Source organism: Hemibagrus wyckioides, linkage group LG10 (genome assembly GCF_019097595.1).
Source record: "Hemibagrus wyckioides isolate EC202008001 linkage group LG10, SWU_Hwy_1.0, whole genome shotgun sequence".
Classification (NCBI taxonomy): Eukaryota; Metazoa; Chordata; class Actinopteri; order Siluriformes; family Bagridae; genus Hemibagrus; species Hemibagrus wyckioides.
Window position 1 is genome coordinate 21,735,940 of NC_080719.1, and position 26,052 is coordinate 21,761,991.

The 26,052-nt window shown below is 37.7% G+C and overlaps 1 protein-coding gene across 3 annotated transcripts; it reads left to right on the top strand.

Annotated features, from left to right (window-relative positions):
- The first annotated feature begins 13,185 nt into the window (after positions 1–13,185).
- LOC131360307 (complement factor H-like) lies at positions 13,186–25,995 on the top strand. 3 transcript variants are annotated; one of them, XM_058400595.1, is made up of 15 exons: positions 13,186–13,340; positions 13,447–13,617; positions 13,725–13,830; positions 13,977–14,053; positions 14,686–14,865; positions 16,103–16,276; positions 17,552–17,725; positions 19,423–19,590; positions 19,988–20,143; positions 20,318–20,473; positions 21,806–21,970; positions 22,400–22,555; positions 22,763–22,918; positions 23,685–23,750; positions 25,815–25,995. In XM_058400595.1, exons 1-15 carry the CDS (start codon positions 13,259–13,261, stop codon positions 25,820–25,822), a joined length of 1,995 nt encoding a protein of 664 aa, XP_058256578.1. In that variant the 5' UTR covers positions 13,186–13,258; the 3' UTR covers positions 25,823–25,995. The 3 variants fall into 3 exon arrangements, with proteins under 3 accessions (XP_058256578.1, XP_058256579.1, XP_058256580.1); XM_058400596.1 differs by lacking the exon at positions 23,685–23,750; XM_058400597.1 differs by lacking the exon at positions 16,103–16,276.
- The last annotated feature ends 57 nt before the right edge of the window (positions 25,996–26,052 follow it).

A 26,052-nucleotide genomic window follows, 5' to 3' on the forward strand; every position in this document is an offset into this window, starting at 1 on the left:
TACACAACTCTTAACCCTGCCACTCTCCTTCCCACAGAGCAAGATGGAGAGCCTCATGTTTGTGTGAGTGTCATTAATGAAGTTTGTATTCTAAGACCTGATTTACAGGAGATACCGCTGATCAACCCTGATCTGGAACTATCTGTGGACGGATCAGCATCCAGGGGCACAGAAACAGGTCAAAACTGCATAGGGAATGAAATTCTACTTTCAGGTAAACTTCCGTCTCATTACTCAGCACAGGCGGTGGAACTCACCGCCCTCATAGAGGCCTGTAAATTGGCAGAGGGTAAGACTGTGAATATTTACATTGATAGCAGGTACGCCTTTGGCGTCATGCATGATTTTGTAACATTATGGAAGCACAGGGGGTTTTTGACCTCCTCAGGCAAGCTTATCACGCACCATGGCCTGAATGGCTGACCTCCTGGACGCAATCCTACTTTGAAAAGCTATTGCAGTATGTAAATGTGAAGCACATACGCATTGTTATGATCCTATTTCCACAGGTAATGCCAAAGCTGATGCAGTGGCGAAAGCAGCAGCAAAACAACCTGAACAGAAACGAACTACAGATGTCATGACTACATTGTCTGCTCCTATTCTAAATCTCACTGAAATACAGGGTATGGGTGATTGTGAGTTAACACCTAGCGAGGGTAAGAAGTATTGTATGGTTATAGTAGATATGTTCTCTAAATGGGTAGGGGTTATTCCTACATCTAAGCAGGATGCTAGTGCAGTAGCAAAAGCACTACTCATTGAAATTAAGAGCATAATAACATCGTTGTGTTTTCTGACCGTTTTTATTGGGCTCTAAGGGCTGTAAGGTATTTTAGTCACGTGGTATGTGAGTGTGTATATAGGTGTGTTCGACTTAGAGCGGCGCTTCACAGTCCGGTAGGTGAATGACATTAGAGTATCGCGAGAGCGGTTCTAGAGCATATTCGAGCGCACACTCTCGCGGTATTTTGGCATCATACGCCAATCGGGCTGCGCAGCGCCGCTTCACGTCGAATACACCGTATGTGTGTGTGTGTGTGCTCAACTAAAACAAGCAGAATTTACTTCATTCTTCTACACTCCGGCAAAATTCGGAATAAAACATTCGGGGCTACATTAAAATAATTCGGGGCTAGCCCTAGCGAAGTCCCTTTATTGCATTCCTTTTGATATTTGGGTATGTCCCTTTGGCAGGGGCGGCTGGTGCTAAAAAAATTGGGGGCGCAAACAAACTTAAAATCAAACTGTTAGTACTGCATGTCTGTAAATAGTCATTTATCAGGTGATTATGTATCATTACTGCTAAGATAAAATATTGAAAATGTTACTGTTAAAGTCAACTGTTAAATCATGCAATAAATGTACTATGAATCAGTGAATTTTAGTTCAGTGTAGGCTTACTATCAGTAATGAAGGTAATCATTAAACACACACACACACTAGAAAGTTTCCTAATCACAGGCCAGTGACACTATTTGAAAAGAAATTTTGCTCTTCTTTGTGGCTTGCAAATTTCTCAAAGATATTCTAGTTAAAGTCAGTCATCTCAGTCACCCGTCTCTTTTCCATTGATAGCAAGGCCAATGCATTCAATAAGAAGTTCTGGAAAAGCACCAAGTGTAAGCTTGACCGTGATCACTTGACTGCTGCTGAATTTGAAAATTGGGTCGATCTGCTCCAAGCTCTTGATTCTTTTCTTCATCCGAATGCCTTGTGAAAGGGTTTTTTTGTAAAGATATAACCGAATTTTCTTCCATCTTGAGATATTTAGCTTGCTTTCACATTAATCAGTACCTGCCCGTTAACTGACAATGTGCTGAGTGGAAATGAGACTCGTTGAGAATGTTCCAATCACATGAGGTCAAATATACAAAAGCAATATTGATTCGCTAGGGGCGGGTTAGGGTTATGAATTTATTTGAATTTTCTCGCTGGCTCACCCGTTACCTCTCCTGTCCCGATAGTACGTTGAATATTGAATGTACCATTCTGTTGGTAGGTGAATTTAACAGATATATAGGCCATGTTAATAACTAAGAGAAATTTTAGTTTGAAAGCCAGCCTTTATTATCAAATACAGGTATGATATAAATAAAACATATATAAAAATGTAATTTTCCAAATATGTCTCTGGCATAGTTCAGAGGGCTGGTCTGAATGTGGGGGAGGGCTGCATAGTTTGGGGACCCCTGCTTTTGACAAAAGGCGAGAATGTGTTTAGAGAAAATGTGAAAAGTAGTTCACCAAAACATTCAGACCAGCAATCATGCTGCTTGTGTGTGTGTGTGTGTGTTTTTTTTGTTCTGATGAGAAATTGAAGTGTCTACACATATCTTCTAAAGCTAACTAATTATAGACACAATAAATATAGTAGTCCCCATTTATTGCGGAGGTTACATTCCAAAACCACTCGCAACAACGAAAATCCGAGATACACGGACGCCACCCTCAAATTTTGGGTAAATTTGTAGAAATATCACATTTATAGTGAGTACTCTATGTATGTATGTTCCTTTGCCAGAAGAAGGTGCAGAGCGTTTGGGCGACATAATAGGGCTTGCAGAAAAAGCGTAAAAATACAGCGTACACTGAACAAAATGAAACACTCGGGACAGTGACACACGAAGAACTGGGATGCTGGAGAATTCTGCTTTCCTTTCCCCAACTGCATGCATAGCCAGCAGCCAATCACAACTGTGATTAAATGAATGGGGCATTCCGATTGGCCAGACTCGTTCCTCCAGTCGTACTGTATTTTGATTTTCAGCATCCCCGCACCATGCTTTCCTAAACAACCCTACATGTTCTTTGTCTCTTGAGTAAATACGCTGTACAGTATTTTATATATTATTAACATTTTACTTCATTTTAATTAATGTTTACATTTAGTAATTAATAATTATATTTTTGTTAATAAATTACTTTATTTCAACATAAAAACATTTCACTGTAAGGTTTGCGGATACCTCAAAATACCAGGAAAATCTGCCAAAAAAATTAGTTATATTCCAAAAAAAATCCGTGATATACCGGGATCGTGATATATGAACTGCGATATAGAGGGGGATTACTGTACTGCACAAATCAGAATGTAAATTTGTTGTTTTTTACATGTAGGTTTACATTCACTTTAGCAAAACAGCTTAACTGTACTAGTTACATGCATCTACCAGAGGCAACAATGGAATTCACTTTTCTTTCTAACAGTAAAGAAGACGTAATTGCAAGTAGGAATTAAAGCTACAAGTAGGCACCTGAAAAATATATATATTCTTCATATATTCTTCCTATAGAGTCTGAGGCTCAACTAAATGTTCTGTTGCTGCTGCTGAAATCTCAGCCCCATAGTGTAAAAAAAGAAAAAATTATTGACATCTGTCACTCATGTAAACGTAAGGTTTGTCATAATTTTCCTGAAAACACTGGAGCATTTATCTTAGCTCACTTTTTCCTTGAAATAAAATGACGATCGTCATTATGTTCAAAAACTTGATCATAACTGTAAGCCATAGTCCTGGGAGTTGTACAGGTACATGCCAGGGTTATTCAAATATTATTCAAATATTTATTTTGAAGATGTTTTATAGAAAACGCCTGTATACTGTCACAGCCAGGGCCACATTAACAATAGGGCTAGGTGGGGCTGAAGCTCCGGGGCCTAAGTTAAAGCAGCTGCTCACACAGTGTCTGACTAAAATTGAGTTCTTGTTTGCGTTTTGTGCTTGAACTTTCAAATGCCCAGTTATGTGTAAAATTAATATCTTGTTAATATCTTAAAAATACCTTATCAGAATATCTTTTATTCTGAATGCTAAAAATACATTTTTGTCTTATCTTGAATTTAATAGTGTAAAACAACTTCAGCAGTGTTAGAATGATGCACATTTTTTCCCTCAGTAGTTGGGGTTGGGCTCTGCAGTAACTCATAGCCCCAGGGTCTAGTGAGTTCATAATGCGACCCTATTAGCAGCATGTAATTTCTCAGTGACAGCCAAAAGCAAACCAGACTGGTTGGAATCTTGGAGGTTGTTCTGCGAGAAATATAGAGATAGTTGACTGTAAACAGTATGTTCAAGTATTTTAGAAAGAAAACAGAGAAGTGACACCAGTCCGTAGTTGCTGATGTCTGATGGATCTTTCTTCAGAATGGGAAAACTGATGTTATAGAACCACTGATGACTATAGTGATGTAGGGCAGGAGGTTTTGCAAGATTTTCTGGAAGAGCGTGAAAAGGATTATGAAGTTATACTGCCACAGCTCTACCTTTGACTGATTGTGGAAGCCTACAGTTATAAAATGTCGATCCAGCAGAGTTGCCAGGGTCATAAGTCTCATTAGTGTCATAGTGTCACACCCTTTTAGTGAGAAACCTCAGAGGGATTTTGCAGAATTGCAAGGCCCCCTTATCATTATCCTGTAAGAATTTGAGGCGATTGCATAGTTTAGCATTCATTTAAGAGGAATCACCTTTGACCCTGAGACTCTCTTCTCATTTGTTAATTCTATGGAAGCATCACTGATGTGGCAGTGTACACCAAGACATTGGTTTATTGAATGGTACTCTTCAAAGGTTTGAGGTTTATCTTTAGAATAACCAATCCAGTACTTACTGGCTCCTTCTGAACAAACAGATGTTCCAACATAGCATACATGCTGTTATTACAAGTATCTACAGGTATTTCAGTATGTGCATAATAAATATCCAGTTAGTCCAGAATGCAGCAGCTAGATTCTTTACTTAGAACAGAAAGATGTAAACACATCACTCCTATTTTGTCCAGACTACACTGGCTTCTGGGCCGGTGGTTGTTCAAGTGGTTAAGGCTCTGGGTCGTTGACTGGAAGATCGGGAGTCCAAGCCCCAGCACCGCCAAGTTGCCACTGTTGGGCCCTTGAGCAATGCCCTTAACCCTCTCTGCTCCAGAGGAGCTGTATCATGGCTGACCCTGTGCTCTGACCCCCAACCTCCAAGGATGGGATATGTGAAGAATGAATTTTACTGTGCTGTAATGTATATGTGACAAATATAGGTTATTTCTATCTAAGAATGATTAAATGATCTGAGCACAGAATAGAAGAATTTCTTGATAACCAGACAAACAATAAAAACAAAAATGTTATTACTTACTAAAACAAAACTTTTATGAAAATGATCCTATTATTTTTTTCTGTATCATTTACTCTCAATCTAAGACCTATATTAAATAAGATACATTTTAGGATACTTAATTAAATAGCAGTATATATAATACAAAGAATAAAACTTTCATTTGACATAATACATTAACACTAATTTTACAAGGTTCACTATGAAACAATAATCTATTGTACTGTAGAGAAGCAATGACTCACAATTTTATCAAAGTCAGCTTCAAGTATTGGAACTGAGGCATCCACCTATGCAAAAAAAATAAAAAATAGAAGAGATGTTAGAGGAAATGTTATTAAATTAAGCATGTTTCTATAACATAAAACATCAAGGTTAAATTTCAAGGTAAGACATGTCTAAAACATTATATACAGCATATATTTTATGGAATCTGAACCCACTAGGGAAGGGGGATGATTAAGGATCATTACAATAATAGACATTGCTAGACATGTTATCAAAAAACACTCCATAATCCTTCAACGTTTCTAAAAATTAGGCCAGCAATATAGTTATATATAAACTAAAACTATTAGCAGTGAAGATTAAGTCCATTTAAACTAAATATAAATAAAAACTTCTTTGTAGTTACATTTAATTACATTTACATTTACAATGTCACTTCTAAGTGTAATGATCATCAAAGCAGTGTGATATTCTTGTAGCAGTACTTGCAGCAGTATTCTACAGGCACTACAACCCAAATCAACACGTCTAATTGCCTATTTACCTGAGCAAGTCCATTTAAAGCTTTGTTGGACACCTAAATCAAATTGCAGAAACAGTTTGAATATTGGCCCTCAACACACTTGCCAATAGGTATTTGTAATAGGAGTAGGAAATCTATTAAAACAACACGTCAGAAGCAAGCAGAGGAGAGACAAAGGACCAGGATGTCTAGTCTGTGAGGGATTCTTGGGTCTGAAGGGGTTGTAAGCAGGAAACTACTGTATAGCTTCATCTGCAGGCAGGAAAAGAGCTTCTCATTGTGGTCGGTTCATGCTACATTAAAATAATGAAGAATTCAGGTACCTCATCCTTTTCCGCATCTATTTCCTGGTACAACTTTCCATATCTTTGATTTGCAACCTCCTCTTCAGACAGATCAGAATTCTCTGGTTCTTTAACACTGGCTGTCTTTTCCATGGCTGCTGTCTTTGGACCAGCCAGTTAGAGAAACTAGGAAGCTAGTGCTAGTGTTATTATTTATTTATTCTAATACCATTACAGATAATTTGTGTGCTTTACTACAGAATAGTGAATCTCAGGTACAAAAATGCTTGCTTGATCACTTTATGGTATATTGGACACCATCTAGGCTCTACAGGATGAGCATATCTAGAAACAATTTATGTTGGAATTGTAACAAAGATGAAGGTATGATTTGCAAATGCTCTATATACACACAGTGCACCCATTTTGGTGGCTGGGGTGTAATTTACCTCTGGAGCAGTGAAAAAAACTGAGCAGATAGGGTGATTAGAAACTATAACTGTGATATATGGTCAAAAAGGTCAGGAAATTAAGACTTATTATTATCACCCGGTGGTGATAGCTCAAGTGGTTAAAGCTGAGTTTTTGATGGCCCCAGCACTGGCAAGCTGCCACTGTTGGCCCTTGATTTTGGCCTACCTTTACAATCTTGGATGCAAACTGTTCATCAAAGGTTATAAAAATATTGCCATGAAATATCAATCAATTCTAGGTGGAGCCTAATTTAGCAGAAACTCATGATAGATTGCATGGATGTGCACAAAACATATTTAGCCCCAAATGCATTGGACATGAAATGTGATGCCCTAGTAGTTGAACACATACTCAAATGTAATTTGGCTTTTTTAAAGGCTGATGCCAGGCCATGCAGGGGAAACAGCTCCCTTAATCACTCAGTTAGATTCTGATGTGAATGCTTCAGCAAAGCATGATTTGGGCAGCATGCACTCTTCTATGTAGGTGCTTCTATGTAGGTGCTGAAACAGGTAGTCTGCTTTAGCATTTTTTGTTCAAGGATGGTAGGACACTGTCAATTTGTCCTGGAGGAAAAAAAACAGCCCATTGTTATTGATAGGAGTTGTTAGGCAGTGTTTATGTACTCCAGGTATTTGTGGTCCATGTAGATGGATATCTCTACATACCAGCAGATGGGATACCAAGATGGCTGCATGGCAGTAGCATGCACTCCATATCAAAAATGGTGCTGTTATCGTCTTATAGCCCGACTACCACGGCATATGGACACTAGATACAGCGGCGTTCATATGTACGACCGCCAGACACTACTAGAATAGGATATGGAATTCATGCACCAGCCAATGTGCATGATGATCTACATAAAAAGCTTCACAATCTCGGCTTGCTGTGGAGACCAGGCCCGGAGTCCTCAGCGTTGCAGAAGCAGAAGCGCGGTAAGAGGGCGGGTGTCCGTGCTAGGCTAAAAACAAACCCTAGCCGGCCGGCACTCCCCTCCATACTTTTATCCAATGTCTGCTCCCTGGACAATAAACTGGACTACATCAGAGTCCAGCGAACTACACGGCGTGAGTGCAGAGACTGCTGAGTTTTTGTTTTTACGGAGACTTGGCTCAGCGACAGAGTTCCGGACGCCGCTGTTCAGCTAGCTGTGTTTCGTGCCGACAGAAATGCAGCTCTGTGCGGTAAGACTCGCGGTGGCGGTGTGTGTGTTTACATCAACACAGAATGGTGCAAGAACTCTGTGCTTGTTTCTAGTTACTGTTCATCGCTAGTGGAGTTTGTGACTGTTAGATGCAAACCTTTATATTTACCACGGGAATTCACCACCGTATTCATTGTCAGAGTGTACATTCCCCCCAGCACATTAGCTAAGGAGGCTCTTGTGAGCTCTATGGAGCTATTAGCGAGCTGCAGAATGCTCCCCCCGAAGGACTGTTTATTATTTCCGTAGATTTCAACCATGCAAATCTCAAGTCTGTTCTCCCTAAACTCCATCAACATCTGGATTTTGCAACCAGAGGAGTGAACGCACTGGATCTTTTTTACACAAACATTCCAGGTGTGTACCATGTGGAGCCCCGCCCCCACCTTGGCTACTCAGACCACATCTCCGTTATGCTAATTCCAGCATACAGACCCTCTATGCAGATGCTCTAGCCCCGTTCTAAAACCTGGCCAGCAGGAGCCATCTCTGCTTTTCAGGACTGTATTGAGTGCACTGACTGGGACATGTTTAGGGAGGCTGCAACCAGTGGCGAAACCACACACATGGAGGAATACACGTCATCAGTGACCAGCTACATTGGAAAGTGCATAGATGATGTGACCGTCTTCAAGTCCATCACCACATGCTTAAACCAGAAGCCGTGGCTGACCGCAAAGATGCATGCGCTACTAAAATCCAGAGATTCTGTCCTCAGAGCTGGAGACAAGGATGCCCTAAGAAAAGCACGGGCCAAACTGTCTCAAGCCATTAGAGAGGCATAGCATGCACACTCCCACGTCCACGGCCACTTCCAGAGCAGTGGTGACACTCAGGACATGTGCCAAGGCATTCAGTCCATCACCAACTACAGGCCAGCTCCACTTGCCTGTGACAGTGATGCCTCCCTTCCAGATGCACTGAACAGCTTCTACTGCTTTGTTTTGGTTTGAGGCACAAAATGACATGACAGCGAGGAAAACCATCCTTCCTCCAGAGGACCAGGTGCTCTGTCTCATCATGGCTGATGTGAGGAAAACATCAGTCAGTCCAGATTGGGAACAGCATCTCCAGCACCACAACACTGAGCACTGGAGCTCCTCAGGGCTGTTTGCTCAGTCCATTGCTGTTCACTCTGCTGACTCACAACTGTACAGCAATGCACAGCTCCAACCACATCATCAAGTTCACCAATGACACAACTGTGGTGGGTCTTATTAGCAAGAATGACAAGTCAGCGTACAGGGAGGAGGTGCAGCGGCTAACAGCCTGGTGTAAAGCTAATAACCTGTCTCTAAACGTGGAGAAAACAAAAGAGATGGTTGTTGACTTCAGGAGAGCACGAAGTGAGCATTCTCCACCGACCATCGATGGGTTCAACATGGAGATCGTCAAGAGCACCAAATTTCTTGGTGTTCATCTGGGGAAGGACCTCACCTGGTCACTCAACACCAGCTCCATTATCAAGAAAGCCCAGAAGCATCTCTACTTCCTGCGAAAAGCTGAGGAAGGCTCAACTTCTACCTCCCATCCTGACCACCTTCTACAAAGGGACCATCGAGAGCATTCTGAGCAGCTGCATCACTGCTTGGTTTTGGAATTGCACCATCTCGGATTGCAAGACCCTGCAGCGGATAGTGAGGACAGCTGAGAAAATCATCTCTATTCCCTTTATTACGGACATGTACACCAAACATTGCATCCGCAAAGCAAACAGCATTGCGGATGACCCCACACACCCCTCACACACACTCTTCACCCTTCTGTCATCCAGAAAAAGGTACAGAAGCATTCGGACCCACACAACCAGACTATTGAACAGCTTCTTCCCTCAGGCAATCAGGTGTCTCAACAGAGAACTGAACTGAGTTGGACACGGACACACACACACACAAGCACACGCACAACTGAATTGAGTTGGACAAGGACATACACACAAATGCACACACACAAATACTGAACTGAACTGAGTTAGACATGGACACACACACACACACAACTGATCATGTTTACATGCAGACATCACTTTACATTGATCTTGTTTACATACGCATGTCACTTTAAATATTTGTATTTGTATATTTGTATCTATCGTAACTAAAATAATCTCTGTTGCTACTATTATAACTAAAATAACTTTTGCTGGTATTATTCACTGTCCCTAACCCTGTTTCCTCACTGTCTAACACTGTCAAACACTGTCCTTTTTGCACATAGTCGGTGTCTTGTTTGTCTATATGGTTGAAATGACAATAAAGCTTCTTTAACTTTGACTTTTGAATGGGAGATTGTGAATGGGTGGAGGCTGCCTCTAGCCAGTGATGTCTCTCCTCCAGATTGTGTTTCACCATCAGGAGCTCTCCATTGCTAATGTCATAGGTTCTTCCAGCAGGGCATACCTCTCCTGAGAAAAAGGCCACTGGAAGGAACTTGGGTTTCTTGCCTAACTGTTTTGAGAGGATGGCCCCTACTCCAACTAAATTAGACGTTTTTAGAATTGCGTATAAAGACAGTATGTCCAGCAATAGACAGGCTCTAAAAGCTGCTAGGGCCAAGCATCTGAGCAAACTGATAGCAATAAACCAAAACAATCCCAGATTCTTATTTAGTACAGTGGCTAGACTAACAAAACATCAGATATCTGGAGAAAGAATTCCATCACAGTTTAGTAGTGAGGACTTTATGAATTTCTTCACTGAAAAAATTGATATTATCAGGAACAAAATAAAGGATGTTCAACCTATGACAGCATCCTGTGATCCAGTCCAGCCTAAAGCTCCACATCTAGAGCTACAATACTTTGCATTCATGACCTCCAGACTGGACTATGCAGCCGCCAGAGTTCTTACCAGGTCAAGAAAATATGAACATATAATACCAATATTATCATCCCTGCACTGGCTACCTGTTAAGTTTAGCATTGATTACAAACTAGCACTGCTTACATACAAGGCTCTAAATGGTTCAGCTCTCACTTATCTAGCCAGTCTTCTAACACGTTACAATCCACCACGCTCCTTGAGATCACAAAATTCTGGACTTCTGGTAATTCCCAGAATATCAAAGTCTACAAAAGGGGGTAGAGTGTTTTCATATTTAGCTCCTAAACTTTGGAATAGTCTTCCTGACAGTGTTCAGGGCTCAGACGGTTTAAACATAGATTAAAGACATATCTCTTTAGCTTGGCACACATCATTTTTCCCATAATCTTATACTCCAGTATATCTGATCAAATGCACATTATCATCTAGTGCTGCTAATATCATGAACAGCAGCTACACTAATTCCTTTCTACCTGTTCCTTTTTCTACCCATCCCAAAGCATCTGGAGATTGTGCCAGCTCCAGTAGACAGAGTCCAACCCTGTGAGGATCCTGAGGCATCCGGAGATGGACCAGCTTCAGCTGGATTCTGCTTCGTGAGGATTTGGGTATATCAAAGCAACACTGCCAACCCTATGTGGACTTTGAGGACGACAACAACCTCCTAATTAATACCAACACTAACATTCTACATATGCTGTATCTGGATCACACAACTGTACATGACTGCAGAAAGGATATTGTTCATAATCACACTCTCTCTCGTGATACCCAAATGAGGATGGGTTCCCTTTTGAGTCTGGTTCCTCTCAAGGTTTCTTCCTCATACCAGTTAAGGATGTTTTTCCTTGCCGTAGTCGCCTCAGGCTTGCTCACTAGGGATGATTTTGTCTAACATCTAGGACTTTTTGCACTATGTTTTTTGTTTCTTATGTTCTGTAAAGCTCATTGTTCAAGCATTGCTTGTTAAAAGGGCTATACAAATAAAATGAATTGAATTGAATTGAATACTCCGTTCTCAGAAGCATCAACATTAACAGTGAAGAGTTTTATAGGATCAGGATGTCTCAGAATGGGCATGGTAGTAAGGAATTTCTTTAGCTGCTTGGTAAGATGAGATGTCCCATTGTCATCTTTTGGTCCACTTCAATAGGGAACCACTATGCTGCTGAAGCCCATTAGGGACTGTCTGTAGAAACTGGTGAACCCTAGGAATCAGGACAGTTCATTACTGCAGAGACCTGGTCCATGAGCACTCATTCTGGGCATATAATGTAGGTTAGATAGACCACTTTGCACATATGAAACCGTCTCCACCATCTACTCACAAACTGGTGCTCGAGCATGACCCCACATCCACACTTATGCTTCCTTGTCAGGTCCCCTGTCTCCTGGTGTATGCCAAACTAAAGCCATTGGTTCCCAAAAGCTCACTGGTCTGAGCTCAATTACAGTAAAGCTATTTTTTGATAATGTTCTTAAAATTGCTTTTTTGATTTACAGTACAATTGAATTGAATTGAACAACAGAAATTGAACCGCAGAAAATAGGGTTTGCAAAATTGCAATAGCCCCAAGCAGAAGATATTCAGAAAGATGGCAAGAGAAGTCACAATAGCAGACTAATATGCAGGGCCCAGTTTTCAGGAAGAAGCAATAAACTGTGTTAAATTTTGTACTCAGTATGTTAAAATTCTATAGCTGTGTCAATATTATTTGCACAAGGAATTTACTCAATAAAGTGAACTGTCTGTTTGAAAACTGTTTGTCTTTTATGCATTAAGCTACAGTTTGAGAACATGTATATTTGTGTTTTTCTCATGTCATTACTATATGGAAAGTCAAAGCATTTTTGTAGAGATGATCTTGTTAATGCTGATCAGTGAATGAGTCACTAATGTACCAATCAAAGGGAGCAAATGAGTCATTGATTTTATTTATTCAACATAGCCAAGAGTATGCATCTTCATCCAATGTCAACAAAAAATTCCAAATGTCTATAACTGCTTATCTCTTCCTAAATAAACAACTCTTTTAGCAGATAACATGGGGCCACTTACCGGATTTTGCTATTCATCAGGCTTTGGGTAAATCAAAAGGATATTGACCTTTTATGTTTGTGGAGCTTCTTTAAAGTGGACTTTGATCATCAGACACTAATACATGTCAATGAAACTACCCCACTTGAAAAAATTAGTACTTTGAATTTACTATAAATTCACAATAAGAAATGATTTTGCTTATGTATAATACTTCTCTATTATACTTGTAAAAAAAGGAAAAAAAACATAATTGGCTACAGAAAATATTTTTATATATTGTCTTATTACAATGACATATGCATTGCACACAAATACATGTAGCAAAGACCTTCTTAAATGTACCATATTTTACAATCTTACACTTAAGCTTGACAATCATATGCTTAAATCCTTAAAATCCAATTTCCCACATTTTTCTTTTTTGTTTAATTTTTTTTTTATTCTTGCAACATAGCTCCAAATGTGTACAGAGCTGTGTCAGCTCTGATAAATGATTAACAGAGGACTGTTATTGATCTACTGTCTAAAAGTAGAGCTTAGTAATCCCCATGCTTCAAGAGTGTCAAAGATGGTATCTAATATGCAAGTGGCTGCAAAAATCTTCTTTGTTGCTTTTTGGGTATCTTTCTTTACGTTGGCCAAAAATCAAGGTAAGGTGGTAATGTTTTTCCTTTGGTAGTAGAAGACATTTCATAGACTCTAGGGCATGTTAAAATCAATCCATAATAATGACTAACTAGTGGTTATATTTTACAGACTGTCAAACAAAAAATATTAGTTATGAGAATGTCCAGACAATTGATCAACCTGAAAACCATACAAATGGAGAGACAGTGAAATTGAAATGTGCTACTGGCTATGTTGGATTACTGAAGCTTGAATGTCAAAATGGTCTATGGAAAAAAATTGCAGGGAGAGATTGTAAAAGTAAGAACACACTGGTTAACAACAAATATATATTAAAATCATTATGTTGCATTTAGCAGAAAAATTATGTTTTGCATGAAATAATTGAAACCGTTTGATTCTTGTAGAAAGACCATGTGGTCACCCAGGAGACACACCAAATGGACACTTCAAACTTGTAAGAGAGACAGAGTTTGTATTTGGAGCTACGGTGGAATATACATGTAGGACAGGGTAAGAGGCTGTTTTTTTCTTCTTTTTTTTTTTAAAGTATCAGTATGTCTGATGTTTACTATTATTTTTCTCTCGGTGTCTCTCCCCCTTATACTGTATAAACTAGAAACGAGTTTTATCTATATTTCTGTGTTCTTTATTTTTAGATATACAATGGCCAGCAGAATAAATTATCGTAACTGTCGTAGCCAAGGGTGGGATAATGATGTACCTGTCTGTGAAGGTAAAGAAACAGATGTTAATATTGTAATTTCTTATTTTATTTATTTATTTAACATATGCATAATCTAACTGAGCCAATTAATCTGTAAATGCATTTATGAGTCACTCAATTTTAACAATAAAAAAAAAAACCCAACATACCGGAATTTTTAGAATTTAATATATTATTTTACAAGATATATTTAATACAACATGCAAAAGGTTTCCTAACTTTTTTGCAAATGGCCCCAATGGATGCTATGAATTTTCTGTTGTTCCACGACTTGACCACCCTACATTTTTAAAATTTTTTATTAGGACTACAATTCTATTACTTCTATTCTATTTTTCATGTATTTATATTAGGATTTCAGTAACATTTGAGCATTTCATTATGTGAGTACCATATGGATAACGTAAATGACTAAGCCCTAAAGCCCTAAGGTTATACCTTGAACTGACTTATTCATCTAGTGGGAAGGGTGAATGTGCACTATTTGCAATGTTCCATTCTCTTTCCCTTTGTTAGATCCGGCTTCAGATTATGGATATTATGAAGATTTTAACACAGTGCATGTGCTTAAATGTAAACTGGACAAACATTGACTTCTAAAGGCTAAATAACTCACTAAGATGTTTTCTTCTTCCCCTCAGTGGTGAAATGCCCTATAATTAGCAATTTAGGTGATGTGATTGCAACAGGCAACATTGAAGAGGCAAGCTATAATGATATTATCCACTTTGAGTGTGCTTCTAACAAAATGTTAGACGGACCAGAAAACATACACTGCACAGATAATGGACAATGGAGTGGCACTATACCAAAGTGTAAAGGTAATTCCAGTAATATTACGAAACTAAAAATACAGTGCCTTTCACCTGAAATACCACATGGATCTACGAGACAGAAAACTGTATACAATGAAAGCAATATACTACAATATAGCTGTGACCAAGGGTACAGATCCAGATCTGGAATCTCTAAATGCACAAAAAATGGCTGGAAAATGCAACCAGCATATGAAGGTGTTTGATTTCCTGATTGTGTTGAAAATATATTTATATGAATATTTAACATATTTTAATTTTCCTGTTGGGGATCTCTGTATGAAGTTAAACTTCATTCCAATTAAAATGATTTGTCTATTTGGATAGCTCACAAAAGGTCTAACAAACCCAAGAGAAAAAAATACATTTAAGGTTGGCAAATATAGAGAAAATACACTCATCAGACATAACATTAAAACCACCTGCCTAATATTGTGTAGATCCCTCTTGTGTCACAAATAATAATAGCTCTGAGTTCTGACCTGTTGATATATGGACTCCTGTAAGCCTTCTGAAGTTACAGAACGTGGTATCTGGCACCAAGACATTAGTAGCATATAGCCCATAGTGCATGCTGGTGCCATCTCTTCCCCATATACTGTAAGTAAGGCAGAGGACAGAGGGCAGTGTGGGGAATCTGACCTGTGAATCTTGAATCTGATCTGTAGCTAACTTTTTCAGCACTTTGAGCTACAGTAGCTCTTCTGTGGGATCAGACCAGATGGCTAGCCTTTACTAGCACTCACATCAATGAGCTGTTATTTTGTCCAGCGTCCTATCACTGGTTCACCAGTGGTCCTTCCTTGGACTAAACAGTGTGTACCGGGAACACCACACAACACCTGTCATTTTTGATGCTCTGAGCCTGTCATTTAGCCACCACAATTTGGTCCTGGTCAACCTTTCTCAGATCCTTTTGCTTACCACTTTTTACCTACACTTGAACTTTTAGTGGTGACTGTTCATTTGCTGCCTAATTTATCCCACAAGTTCCACTGTAATGAAATAACTAGTGCATTTCACATCACCTGTCAGTGGTTTTAATCTTATAAATGATTGGTGCATGCTCAAGAAAATACTGAATTTCTACAACATGAAGAGTCATTAATGGCAAGTGAATGGTAAATGGGAAAAGAGACCAGTGTGTGAGGGTAAAACATAAAAATATTAAGACTGCTAAAAATATTGTTGGCACCATAGTTAGATGCAGTAGGTTACAATAACAAACATTTCTTTTTTACAGAAATCACCTGTGAATATCCCAATGAAGAACAACTTTCATATATTCAGCCCTTCAACATGGGGGTTTATAAATTTAAACAAAATATACAGTATGGCTGTAAAGAAGGTTATCAGGGTAAAGCTAACAGTGCTACATGTACAGAGAATGGCTGGGAACCAAAACCACTGTGTATAGGTATGTACACTTTTTACAAATTACAAAGTAGTTTATTAACTTGCTTATAATGGGTGGATAAATATCTAAGTTTTCCCTATATTACAGAGATTACTTGTAGAAAGCCAAGAAGTTGCAAATGGAAAAGTGTTCGTCTCCGCAAATATTATTAAACAAAATACCAACTTAAAGATCTCATGTAATAGTGGATATGAACCTGAAAATTTTTTTTGTTACATGTAACAAAAATGGAGAATGGGACAAAATGCAACAATGCAAATGTATTATGATCAATTTATTATGATACAAAAGTTAGTTAAGGTCCACAATTTTTTTCCACAGGCAATGTTCTTATAGCAAGGGTTCTTATATTTATTATGAATGCACTGGAATTTTTCACTGTTTGTGCCACTCCCCTAGTCTGTGACAAATGTTAAGTATTTGATAAAAAGTAAAACTTATGATCATACATTAGGTAAAGCTTTCTGTACAAAGAATGGTTTTAACATTTATGGAAAGTTTCAGTGTTCCGTTAGTGTTTCTGTCACACTGGTGGATTGTGGTTTATTAATAACATGTCAAGCTGCATTTTTATTTTATTAAAGAGAAACAGAGATAGGCTGTTGAGGGAATGACTGTTAGAGCTAACAGGAACTAACTTATTCATGGACCTTCCACATCAGTAAATGTATAATGGAATTGCAAATTGATAAAGTATGTCATGTATGCATGTGCATGGTCCACTAAAATGACCTATCCAGGATGTGTGCCATTTAGGATGCATTGCCACCACTGTTTCTAGGATAGGTTCTGGATTCATCACAACATTGACCTTGATAACTGACCAGGATTATTGAAGATGAATAAATAAATAATCACGTCATACTTTACTCCCTAAATAAAGTTGATCTTGACTATGTCACTTTCCTGGCTTTAAGATATAAAGCATTACAAAAAAATCATGCTTTTAAGTATGTTAAGTAAGTTTTATGATTTTAGTTATTTTTGTCATTTTTGTATTGTCATTATTCAAAGGACAGTTTGTGAAATATACTGTGCTGCTGCTGCAAGACCTAAGATTGAGTTAGAAATGAAGATAGTAAGCTATATGAAAATAGACAGCACTTGATCTAGCCTATTCAAAGTACACTGCTCAAAAAAAAAAAATTAAAGGAACACTTTGAAAACACATCAGATGTTGATGGGGAAAAATATCATGCTGGATATGTATACTGATCTGGACTGGGTAATGAAGATACAGTAGGTTACAATAACATAAACATTTCTTTTTTACAGAAATCACCTGTGAATATCCCAGTGAAGAACAACTTTCATATATTCAACCCTTCAACATGCGTGTTTATAAGTTTAAACAAAATATACAGTATGGCTGTAAAGAAGGTTATCAAGGTAAAGCTAACAGTGCTACATGTACAGAGAATGGCTGGGAACCAAAACCACTGTGTATAGGTATGTACACTTTTTACAATTTACAAAGTAGTTTATTAACTTGCTTATAATGGGTGGATAAATATCTAAGTTTTCCCTATATTACAGAGATTACTTGTAGAAAGCCAGAAGTTGCAAATGGAAAAGTGTTCGTCTCCACAAATATTATTAAACAAAATACCAACTTAAAGATCTCGTGTAATAGTGAAAATAATAGAATAGAAAATAGAATAGAAAATATTTTTGTTACATGTAACAAAAATGGAGAATGGGACAAAATGCAACAATGCAAATGTATTATGATCAATTTATTATGATACAAAAGGTCCACAGTTTTTTTCCACAAATTTCATTGCAGCAATTCAAAATGATACTCAGTAGTTTGTATGGCCCTCACATGCTTGTGTGCATGCCTGAATACCTCAGGGCACGCTCCTAATGAGACGACAGATGGTGTCCTGGGGTATTGCCGCAACCTGGCGGTGTCGGATGGACCAAAACATAACGTCCCAGAGGTGTTCTATTGCATTTAGGTCAGGTGAGCATGGGGGCCATTCAGTGGTATCAATTCCTTCATCCTTCAGGACCTGCCTGCACACTCTCGCCACACGAGGCCAGGCATTGTTGTGCACCAGAAGGAACCCAGGACCCACTGCATCAGTGTAGGGTCTGACAATGGGTCCAAGGATTTCATCCTGATATCGAATGGCAGTCAGGGTGCCATTGTCTAGCCTGTAGAGGTCTGTGCATCCCTCCATGGATATGCCTCCCCAGACCATCAGTGACCCACCACCAAATCGGTCATCCTGAACGATGTTACAGGCACCATAATGTTGTCCACGGCTTCTCCAGAACCTTTCATGTTTGTCACATGTGCTCAGGGTGAACCTGTTCTTATCTGTGAAAAGCACAGGGAGCCAGTGGCGGACCTGCCAATTATGGTATTTAATGCCAATCGAGCTCCACATTGCCGGGCAGTAAGCACAGGGCCAACTACAGGATGTTGGCCCCTCAGGCCACTCTCATGAAGTCTGTTTCTTATTGTTTAGTCAAAGACATTCACACCAATGGCCTGCTGGAGATCATTTTGTAGGGCTCAGACTATGCTCATCCTGTTCCTCCTTGCACAAAGGAGCAGATATCGGTCATGCTGATGGTTTAAGGACCTCCTATGGTCCTGTCCAGCTCTCCTAGAGCCTGTCTCCTGGGATCTACTCCATGCTCTTGAGACTGTGCTGGGAAACACAGCAAACCTTCTGGCAATGGCACGTATTTATGTGCCATCCTGAAGGAGTTGGACTACCTGTGCAACCTCTGTAGGGTCCAAGTATCGCCTCATGCTACCAGAAGTAGCATTGACCCTAGCCAAATGCAAAACTAGTGAAAAACAGTCAGAAAAGATGAGTAGGGAAAAAAAATGTCAGTGGCCTCCGTCTGTAAAACCAATTCCTGTTTTGGGGGTCGTCTCATTGTTGCCCATCTAATGCACCTGTTGTTCATTTTTAGTAACACCAAAGCAGCTGAAACTGATTAACAACACCCTCTGCTATTTAACTGACCAGATCAATATCCCAGGAGTTTAATTGACTTGATGCTATACTCTGATTAAACATGTACACAAAATACACAAATGCTACATAACTATAGTTTAATCTCTATTTTGCTTCTTCTTCTTCTTCTTCTTCTTCTTCTTCTTTTTCGTATTATTATTATTACAGTAAAAAAAACAACTTGTGCAGAACCTTCTGTGCAAAATGGGTTTATACATAAATTGGACGAAGGATTTTCTTACTCATGTGACTCAGGCTATAAAGCATTTGATGAGAAATGGTGGGGAGTGGTAAGTTGCACTGGAGGTCAATGGAGTTATTCACCATTGTGTATAGGTAAGTGGTTTTGTTTTTACAGTACTTTACAGTATTTTACTAGGTGTCAAAAGCTGACAAAATTCTCTATACATAAGGGATATTATCACTTTTTAGCAAAGATAAACAATCTTTAGTAAAGATAAACAATCCCTGTAAGTCCATCACAACGTTGCAACAGCTTCCTGGTCCTTTTCTGCTCTTCGTTTGTCAAAGGCATTCTTAAAAGAATCTGGAGAATTTGGAAAAATATAATATAAACTAATTATGAAAAGTTATGGGATACATTTTGCTAAAAAGAGAGAATTACCAATATGTATGGGATTTTGGGACTCCCAGTAGTGTTCATGTGACAAATATCAGTTTAATAATATCATCTTTGTTTATTAGTGTCATGTTTTTTGTTTGTTCTTTACAGCTGAAGATTACTGTGGTCAAATACCTAATGGTCTTGAAAAGCAGAATCAAGCAAAGGAGGGATATAAGGAAGGGGAGATGAAGGTGTTTGAATGTGAATCAAAGCCATGTTGTTTTAAATGTATCAGAGGAAAGTGGGAGAAGCAAGACTGTGAATGTAAGACATTTTTTATTATTTTTTTTTATATTGATGATGATTTGCCCAAAAAAATGAATAACAAGGATTATACTGTCTTACTATAATTCCACTAGAACAGTGAAATACTAGTAGAAAAACTGAAACTTCACTGTAATAACAGCTCACTTACTGATTCATTTTTGCTTTGAATAGCTACCAAATGTGGTTCTCCTCCTCCTGTTGAAAATGCAGTTATTACTAATTATCAGGAAACAGTAGAATATGCATGTCGAGAAAATTACATAATAAATGGGGAACATTTTATATCCTGCATCAACTCACAGTGGGAAAAACCACCAACATGTGAATGTAAGTAGATATGGACCTCGTATGTGCTGTACATAACAATTGCTTATACATAACTTATTATCCTAAATAACAACATCTTGTTTTGATTTTACTATCTTGTCTTTGAGTGTCTTTATTGTGTCTGTTTGTCTGTATTGGAATTAGAGTACTTTACTGTAAAAAAAAAAGTCGGGTATTTTGTGTTTGAGGAAGGAGCCTCTTCCATTTGTAATGGGAAGAATTAGACATACACAAAATATACACTCAATATTAAATCATGTGGCAACAGTGCAGTGCATCAAGTCATGCAGATACAGGTCAACAGCTTCAGTTAATGTTAAGTTAATCAAACATAAGAATTGGAAAAGATATGATATCAGTGACTATGGCCTGTTTGATGATGTCAGCTGTGTTGGTATAAGTTCACATACTGCTGACATCCTTGGATTTTACACACAGCAGTCTGTTGAACTTATTCTAAAAAAAACATACAATGAACAGCAGGACAAAGGGCACAGACTCACAGAAGCCGGACAGTTGAAGATTAGATAAACATTGCCTGGTCTTATGAATTTTGATTTCCAACTTGCTGGTGGAGTCAGAATTCAGCATCAACAGTATGAATCCCTGGACCCAACCCATCTTGGGTCAACCAATCAGGCCAGTCATGTTGGTGTAATGAAGTGGGAAATGTTTTTGTGACATAAATTGGGTTACTTCACGCCAATCAAGCATTAGTTGATTGTTGCTGAACACATGCATCACATTATGGCCAACATTTATGCTTATAATACACTGAATTCTATTTCGCCCTATCTGACTGCCAGGGACAGTGCTATAACAACTGGATCCATTCTTGTGAAAGTCACATGGTGATTGATGCATATAGGCTTTTTAAAAATACAATACTATCTTCAGTCCCCGTGCTTCTTCTCACCTCATAGACTTGCCTGAGTAACAACTTGTGACTTTGTTCTGAGCTACAGATGATATGTGTCATCCAAAAATGGAAATAGTCTAATACAAATTCTCTTTTTATTGATTTAGTTACATTTGAATTTTACATTTATGGCATTTGGGAGATACCCTTATCTATACCAATTTACAGAAGTGCTTTGAAGTCTATTTCAATAACTATATTTTGATACTGGTTCACTCATTGTAGACTAAGACTCACAAGATCCTGATGTGGGGATGAATCATCTGGGATGAACAGCAGTATAGTTTTGTTGGAATAAAGTTTCAATTGATAAGCTGTCATCCATGATAAGATGTCTGATAATATTATTATTATTATTATTATTATTATTATTATTATTATTATTATTATTATTATTATTATTGCTATTGCAGTACAAGCAATTTGTGCAGAACCCTCTGTGCAAAATGGGTTCATACATAAATTGGACGAAGGATTTTCTTACTCATGTGACTCAGGCTATAAAGCATTTGATGAGAAATGGTGGGGAGTGGTAAGCTGCACTGGAGGTCAATGGAGTTATACACCATTGTGTATAGGTAAGTGGTTTTATTTTTACAGTACACATTTTACCAGGTGTAAGAAGTTCACAAAATTCTTCATACCTAGAAGAAATTATCACTTTTTAACAAAAGATTTTTGTTTACAAAAAACATTTGTGAATTGTTTCTCCCCACTTTGGCAAAAAATGTTGTGTATGATGTGCTTGCCAACATTGTCCATCACAGCCTTGCAACAGCTTCCTGATCCTTTCCTGCTCTTCATTTGTCAAAGGCTGAATCTGGAAAAATCTGGAAAAATATATTATAATCTAATTATGAAAACTTATGGAATACATTTAACTAAAAACTCATAATTTCCCTTATGTATGGGATTTTGGGACTCCTAGTAGTGTTCATGTGACAAATATCAGTTTAATAATATCATCTTTGTTTATTAGTGTCATGTTTTTTGTTTGTTCTTTACAGCTGAAGATCACTGTGGTCAAATACCTAATGGTCTTGCAAAGCAGAATCAAGCAAATGAGGGATATAAGGAAGGGGAGATGAAGGTGTTTGAATGTGAATCAAAGCCATGTTGTTTTAAATGTATCAGAGGAAAGTGGGAGAAGCAAGACTGTGAATGTATGTAATTTTTGCTGATGACCTCACCAATTTAAGTGACTGTAAATCGTACTTAAAATGTAAAAAAATCTATTGGAATATTTGAACAGTCAGTAGAGAATAATAGGTAGAAACTAATTAATCCTATCTTAAATATACTAGAATTATTCATAGAAACAAAACTCTAATATCAGCAAACTTACTGATTTTTTTTGTTGCTTTGAATAGCTACCATATGTGGTTCTCCTCCTCCTGTTGAAAATGCTGTTATTACTGAGTATCAGGAAACAGTACAATATGCATGTCGAGAAAATTACATAATAAAGGGGGAACATTTAATATCCTGCATCAACTCACAGTGGGAAAAACCACCAACATGTGAATGTAAGTATGGACCTGGTATGTCCTGTACATAACAATAGCTTACAGTACATAACTTATTACCCTTAAAAAACAGCATGCTTCACAGTCATTTTTTTCTCAACTTTAGATTTTACCTTTTTTTAAATTTTTTAAAATGTCTCGATTGTTTCACTGTCTGCATGTCTGAACTGAGATTAGTGTACATTACTGCAAAAAAAAGAAAGTCTTGAGAATTTTGTGTTTGAGGAAAAAATCTCTTCCATTTCAAATGGGAAGAATTAGACATAAAATATACAATCACTAGCTATTCATGTAACCCTTTTGAATATTTTGCTAGAAATAAAGGGGAACACCTGAAATGGGAACACCCGAAAAGTCCTGACCGTTTTTGAGATATCCTAAGTCTTCTAGCTATCACAGTTTAGCCCTTGTCAAAGCTCGATCCTCATACTTTTTTCATTTTTCCAGAATTCAAAACATTAATTTTAAAAGCCGACTGTTCACTTGCTGAAAATACTAACACAAGTTGGAAAAATCAGGTTAGAAAAGTAGTAAAATGTCTCTGCTTATCTTGCGTATGTATTAGAGTACAATTAAAATTATGATCTTAACTACAGGAAAACATGTAAATGAAATGGAACACTCACCATGACAAAATTGTGTCTATTGCAGATCTTTGTATGCTATGGTGTTCTCTTTTTTGTTTGAACTATTGTTTAGTAATGTAGTAAACCTAAACTTGGAATATAATAACAATTTTATTTCATTATATTTCATTATATGACAGTCCAAAATGAAGAATCTTCTTTGTCCCAAAAAGTCACAGCTGGACAAAACAAACCAAAGTTTAAAGGTAAAAATACTTCTACCAAATTTATTACGATGGATCTAAGGGATTTATCTTCTTCTTTATTTTATTCTTATACCAACCTAAATCCAGTGTGGCAGATTTAACACTAGGCAAGTAGAGGTGTCTGGTGTTGTAAAGTTTTAGTGACTGGAGGGTTAGGGCTACATTGAATTAATATTGTAGCAAATATTGTACCATTTTTTTCAAAGGTAAATATACAGCCAGGTCCATAAAAGTAGACAAGTAGACATTAGACATTGACAAAGTTATTACTGGTTTAACTGTCCATCACAGAATATAGGACATAAACTTTAATTTAAAGGTGCTAATTAAGTTTGAGGGACAATTTAAGGGAGCAAAAGTACTAGTTATCTGACTTGCAAGTAAGCAGATGAAAGATCTAGAGCTGATACAGTCTAAAGCGCTGTAAAGCAAGTTATTGTTAGGCTGAAAAATCAAAAGTAAAAATATAAGGTGTGTCCAAATAAACTATTTGTAGCCTTCTGAAAAGAAAGAAGAGCCCAGGAGCCCCCAAAAGCCCAGATGACCACTGAAAACAACTTTTGAACAATTGATGACTGAAAAAATATTTTTTTGGAGAATCATTTTTTTATCTAGATAAGAAGAACCCCATTTACAACAGCTTGACAAAAATATTTAACACCTATATCTACTGTTCTGGAACAATATCCAGTGCTGGTTCCCTTCTACTCAGGGATGATTTGACTTCTAACAAAAGCAGCAAGAAATTTTGTGTAAGGTTATATTCTGATTTGTATAGGGTTATATTATACTATCCAACATAGCATGTATTTCACTTTCTGAATGCTAAATTCTCCATAAATAAGCAGCAACTGAAGACAGTTGAATTAAAGGCACCACCAGCGTCTGGTCATTTGTGTTTATTCCAGATTACAGGCAGTTATTGTCTGCAAAGGATTTGCAACCAAGTATTAAAAATGATACATTTATGATTATATTGGTTTTGTCTAATTACTAAATAAAAGACCAGGGGACTGTAGCTGTGACTTAAGGCTGTAGCAGGTTGAACACACATACACAGGAAGTGAGAGTTGAAAAAATTCTCTTTTATATTATAAAATAAAAGTTTTAAAACTGCTGATTTTAGCATCTGGAAAAAAAAATAGAAGTACAAATCAGCATACATCAACTAGCTGTCTCTGCTGAATCCCTACTTTACTCCCCCAGTTTTGGCAGGAGGGTGAATTGCTGCATCTGCCTTCACTAGCCACCAGCCCTGTGTGCTTCTGCTACCTGCCACCTTGCAGCCATGTGCCTCCATTTGTGCATGAGGGCAGTGGCTCTGCTGTCACCGGAGCAAATTAATTTGGATGTAAAGACCCTCAAATGAAAGCTGAAAGTCTACACATTATGTCCATAGTCATTATTTCATTTGAATTTATTTTCATTTATGGGCCTGACTGTATTTCAGAATTTGAAATTTGAACAATTTTGGCCCAGATGGCCTCACATTTGTCTCAATAATATTCTCATACAAAGAGGAGATGTTTGTTATTGTCTCAATGACTGCAGCCCAAGTCCTGTGGCTGTAATCATGCCCAAATCATCACTCCTCCACCACCAGCATTAATATTTATTATGAGCTGCTTGTGGTTATACACTCAGTATGTTTTTTGCCAAATGTGTCTCCATGCATGATTTTCAAACCTACTTCTGAAATTGGTTCAAATGTAGTTTTGCAAAACTAAGTCATACTTCTACATTCATTTTGGAGAGAAGACTAGGAAACAGTATGTGTTTTCCTAGTCAACCTTCCATGAAAGCCATACAGAATGTTTACAGAGATGGATAGTAAGTGTCAAGTGCATTAGTAAGCATGAAAACAATAAGTTATACAACTTATACAGAGTATCAGCAATTTAATTTCCTAAGATAACCAACAAATACAAATCCTTTTTTTGCAGAAAGCAAATCTTGGGCTTCTCATTATTTACAATGATAAGGATTTAAAATAGTCAAAATTGTTTTGTCATTGATTCGAACAAACAACAATCTGAACATCAACCTTGTTTGATTCTATTTTAGAAAACTGAAACCATCAAACAACAAAGCTGCTATCAACAACCATTGCCTGGAGATGGAAATGGAAATGGACAAACTATAATATCCATATATCCATCATGAACATATAAAAAAATACATTTACAGCAGAAGTGCCTGTTACACCTGTTTTCATGTATTAGAATTAAAACAGATTTTCATGTAACTGCCAAAATGGATTGAGTTTTATTTTAGAAAATGGGCACAGAACATTTTTTTCAAA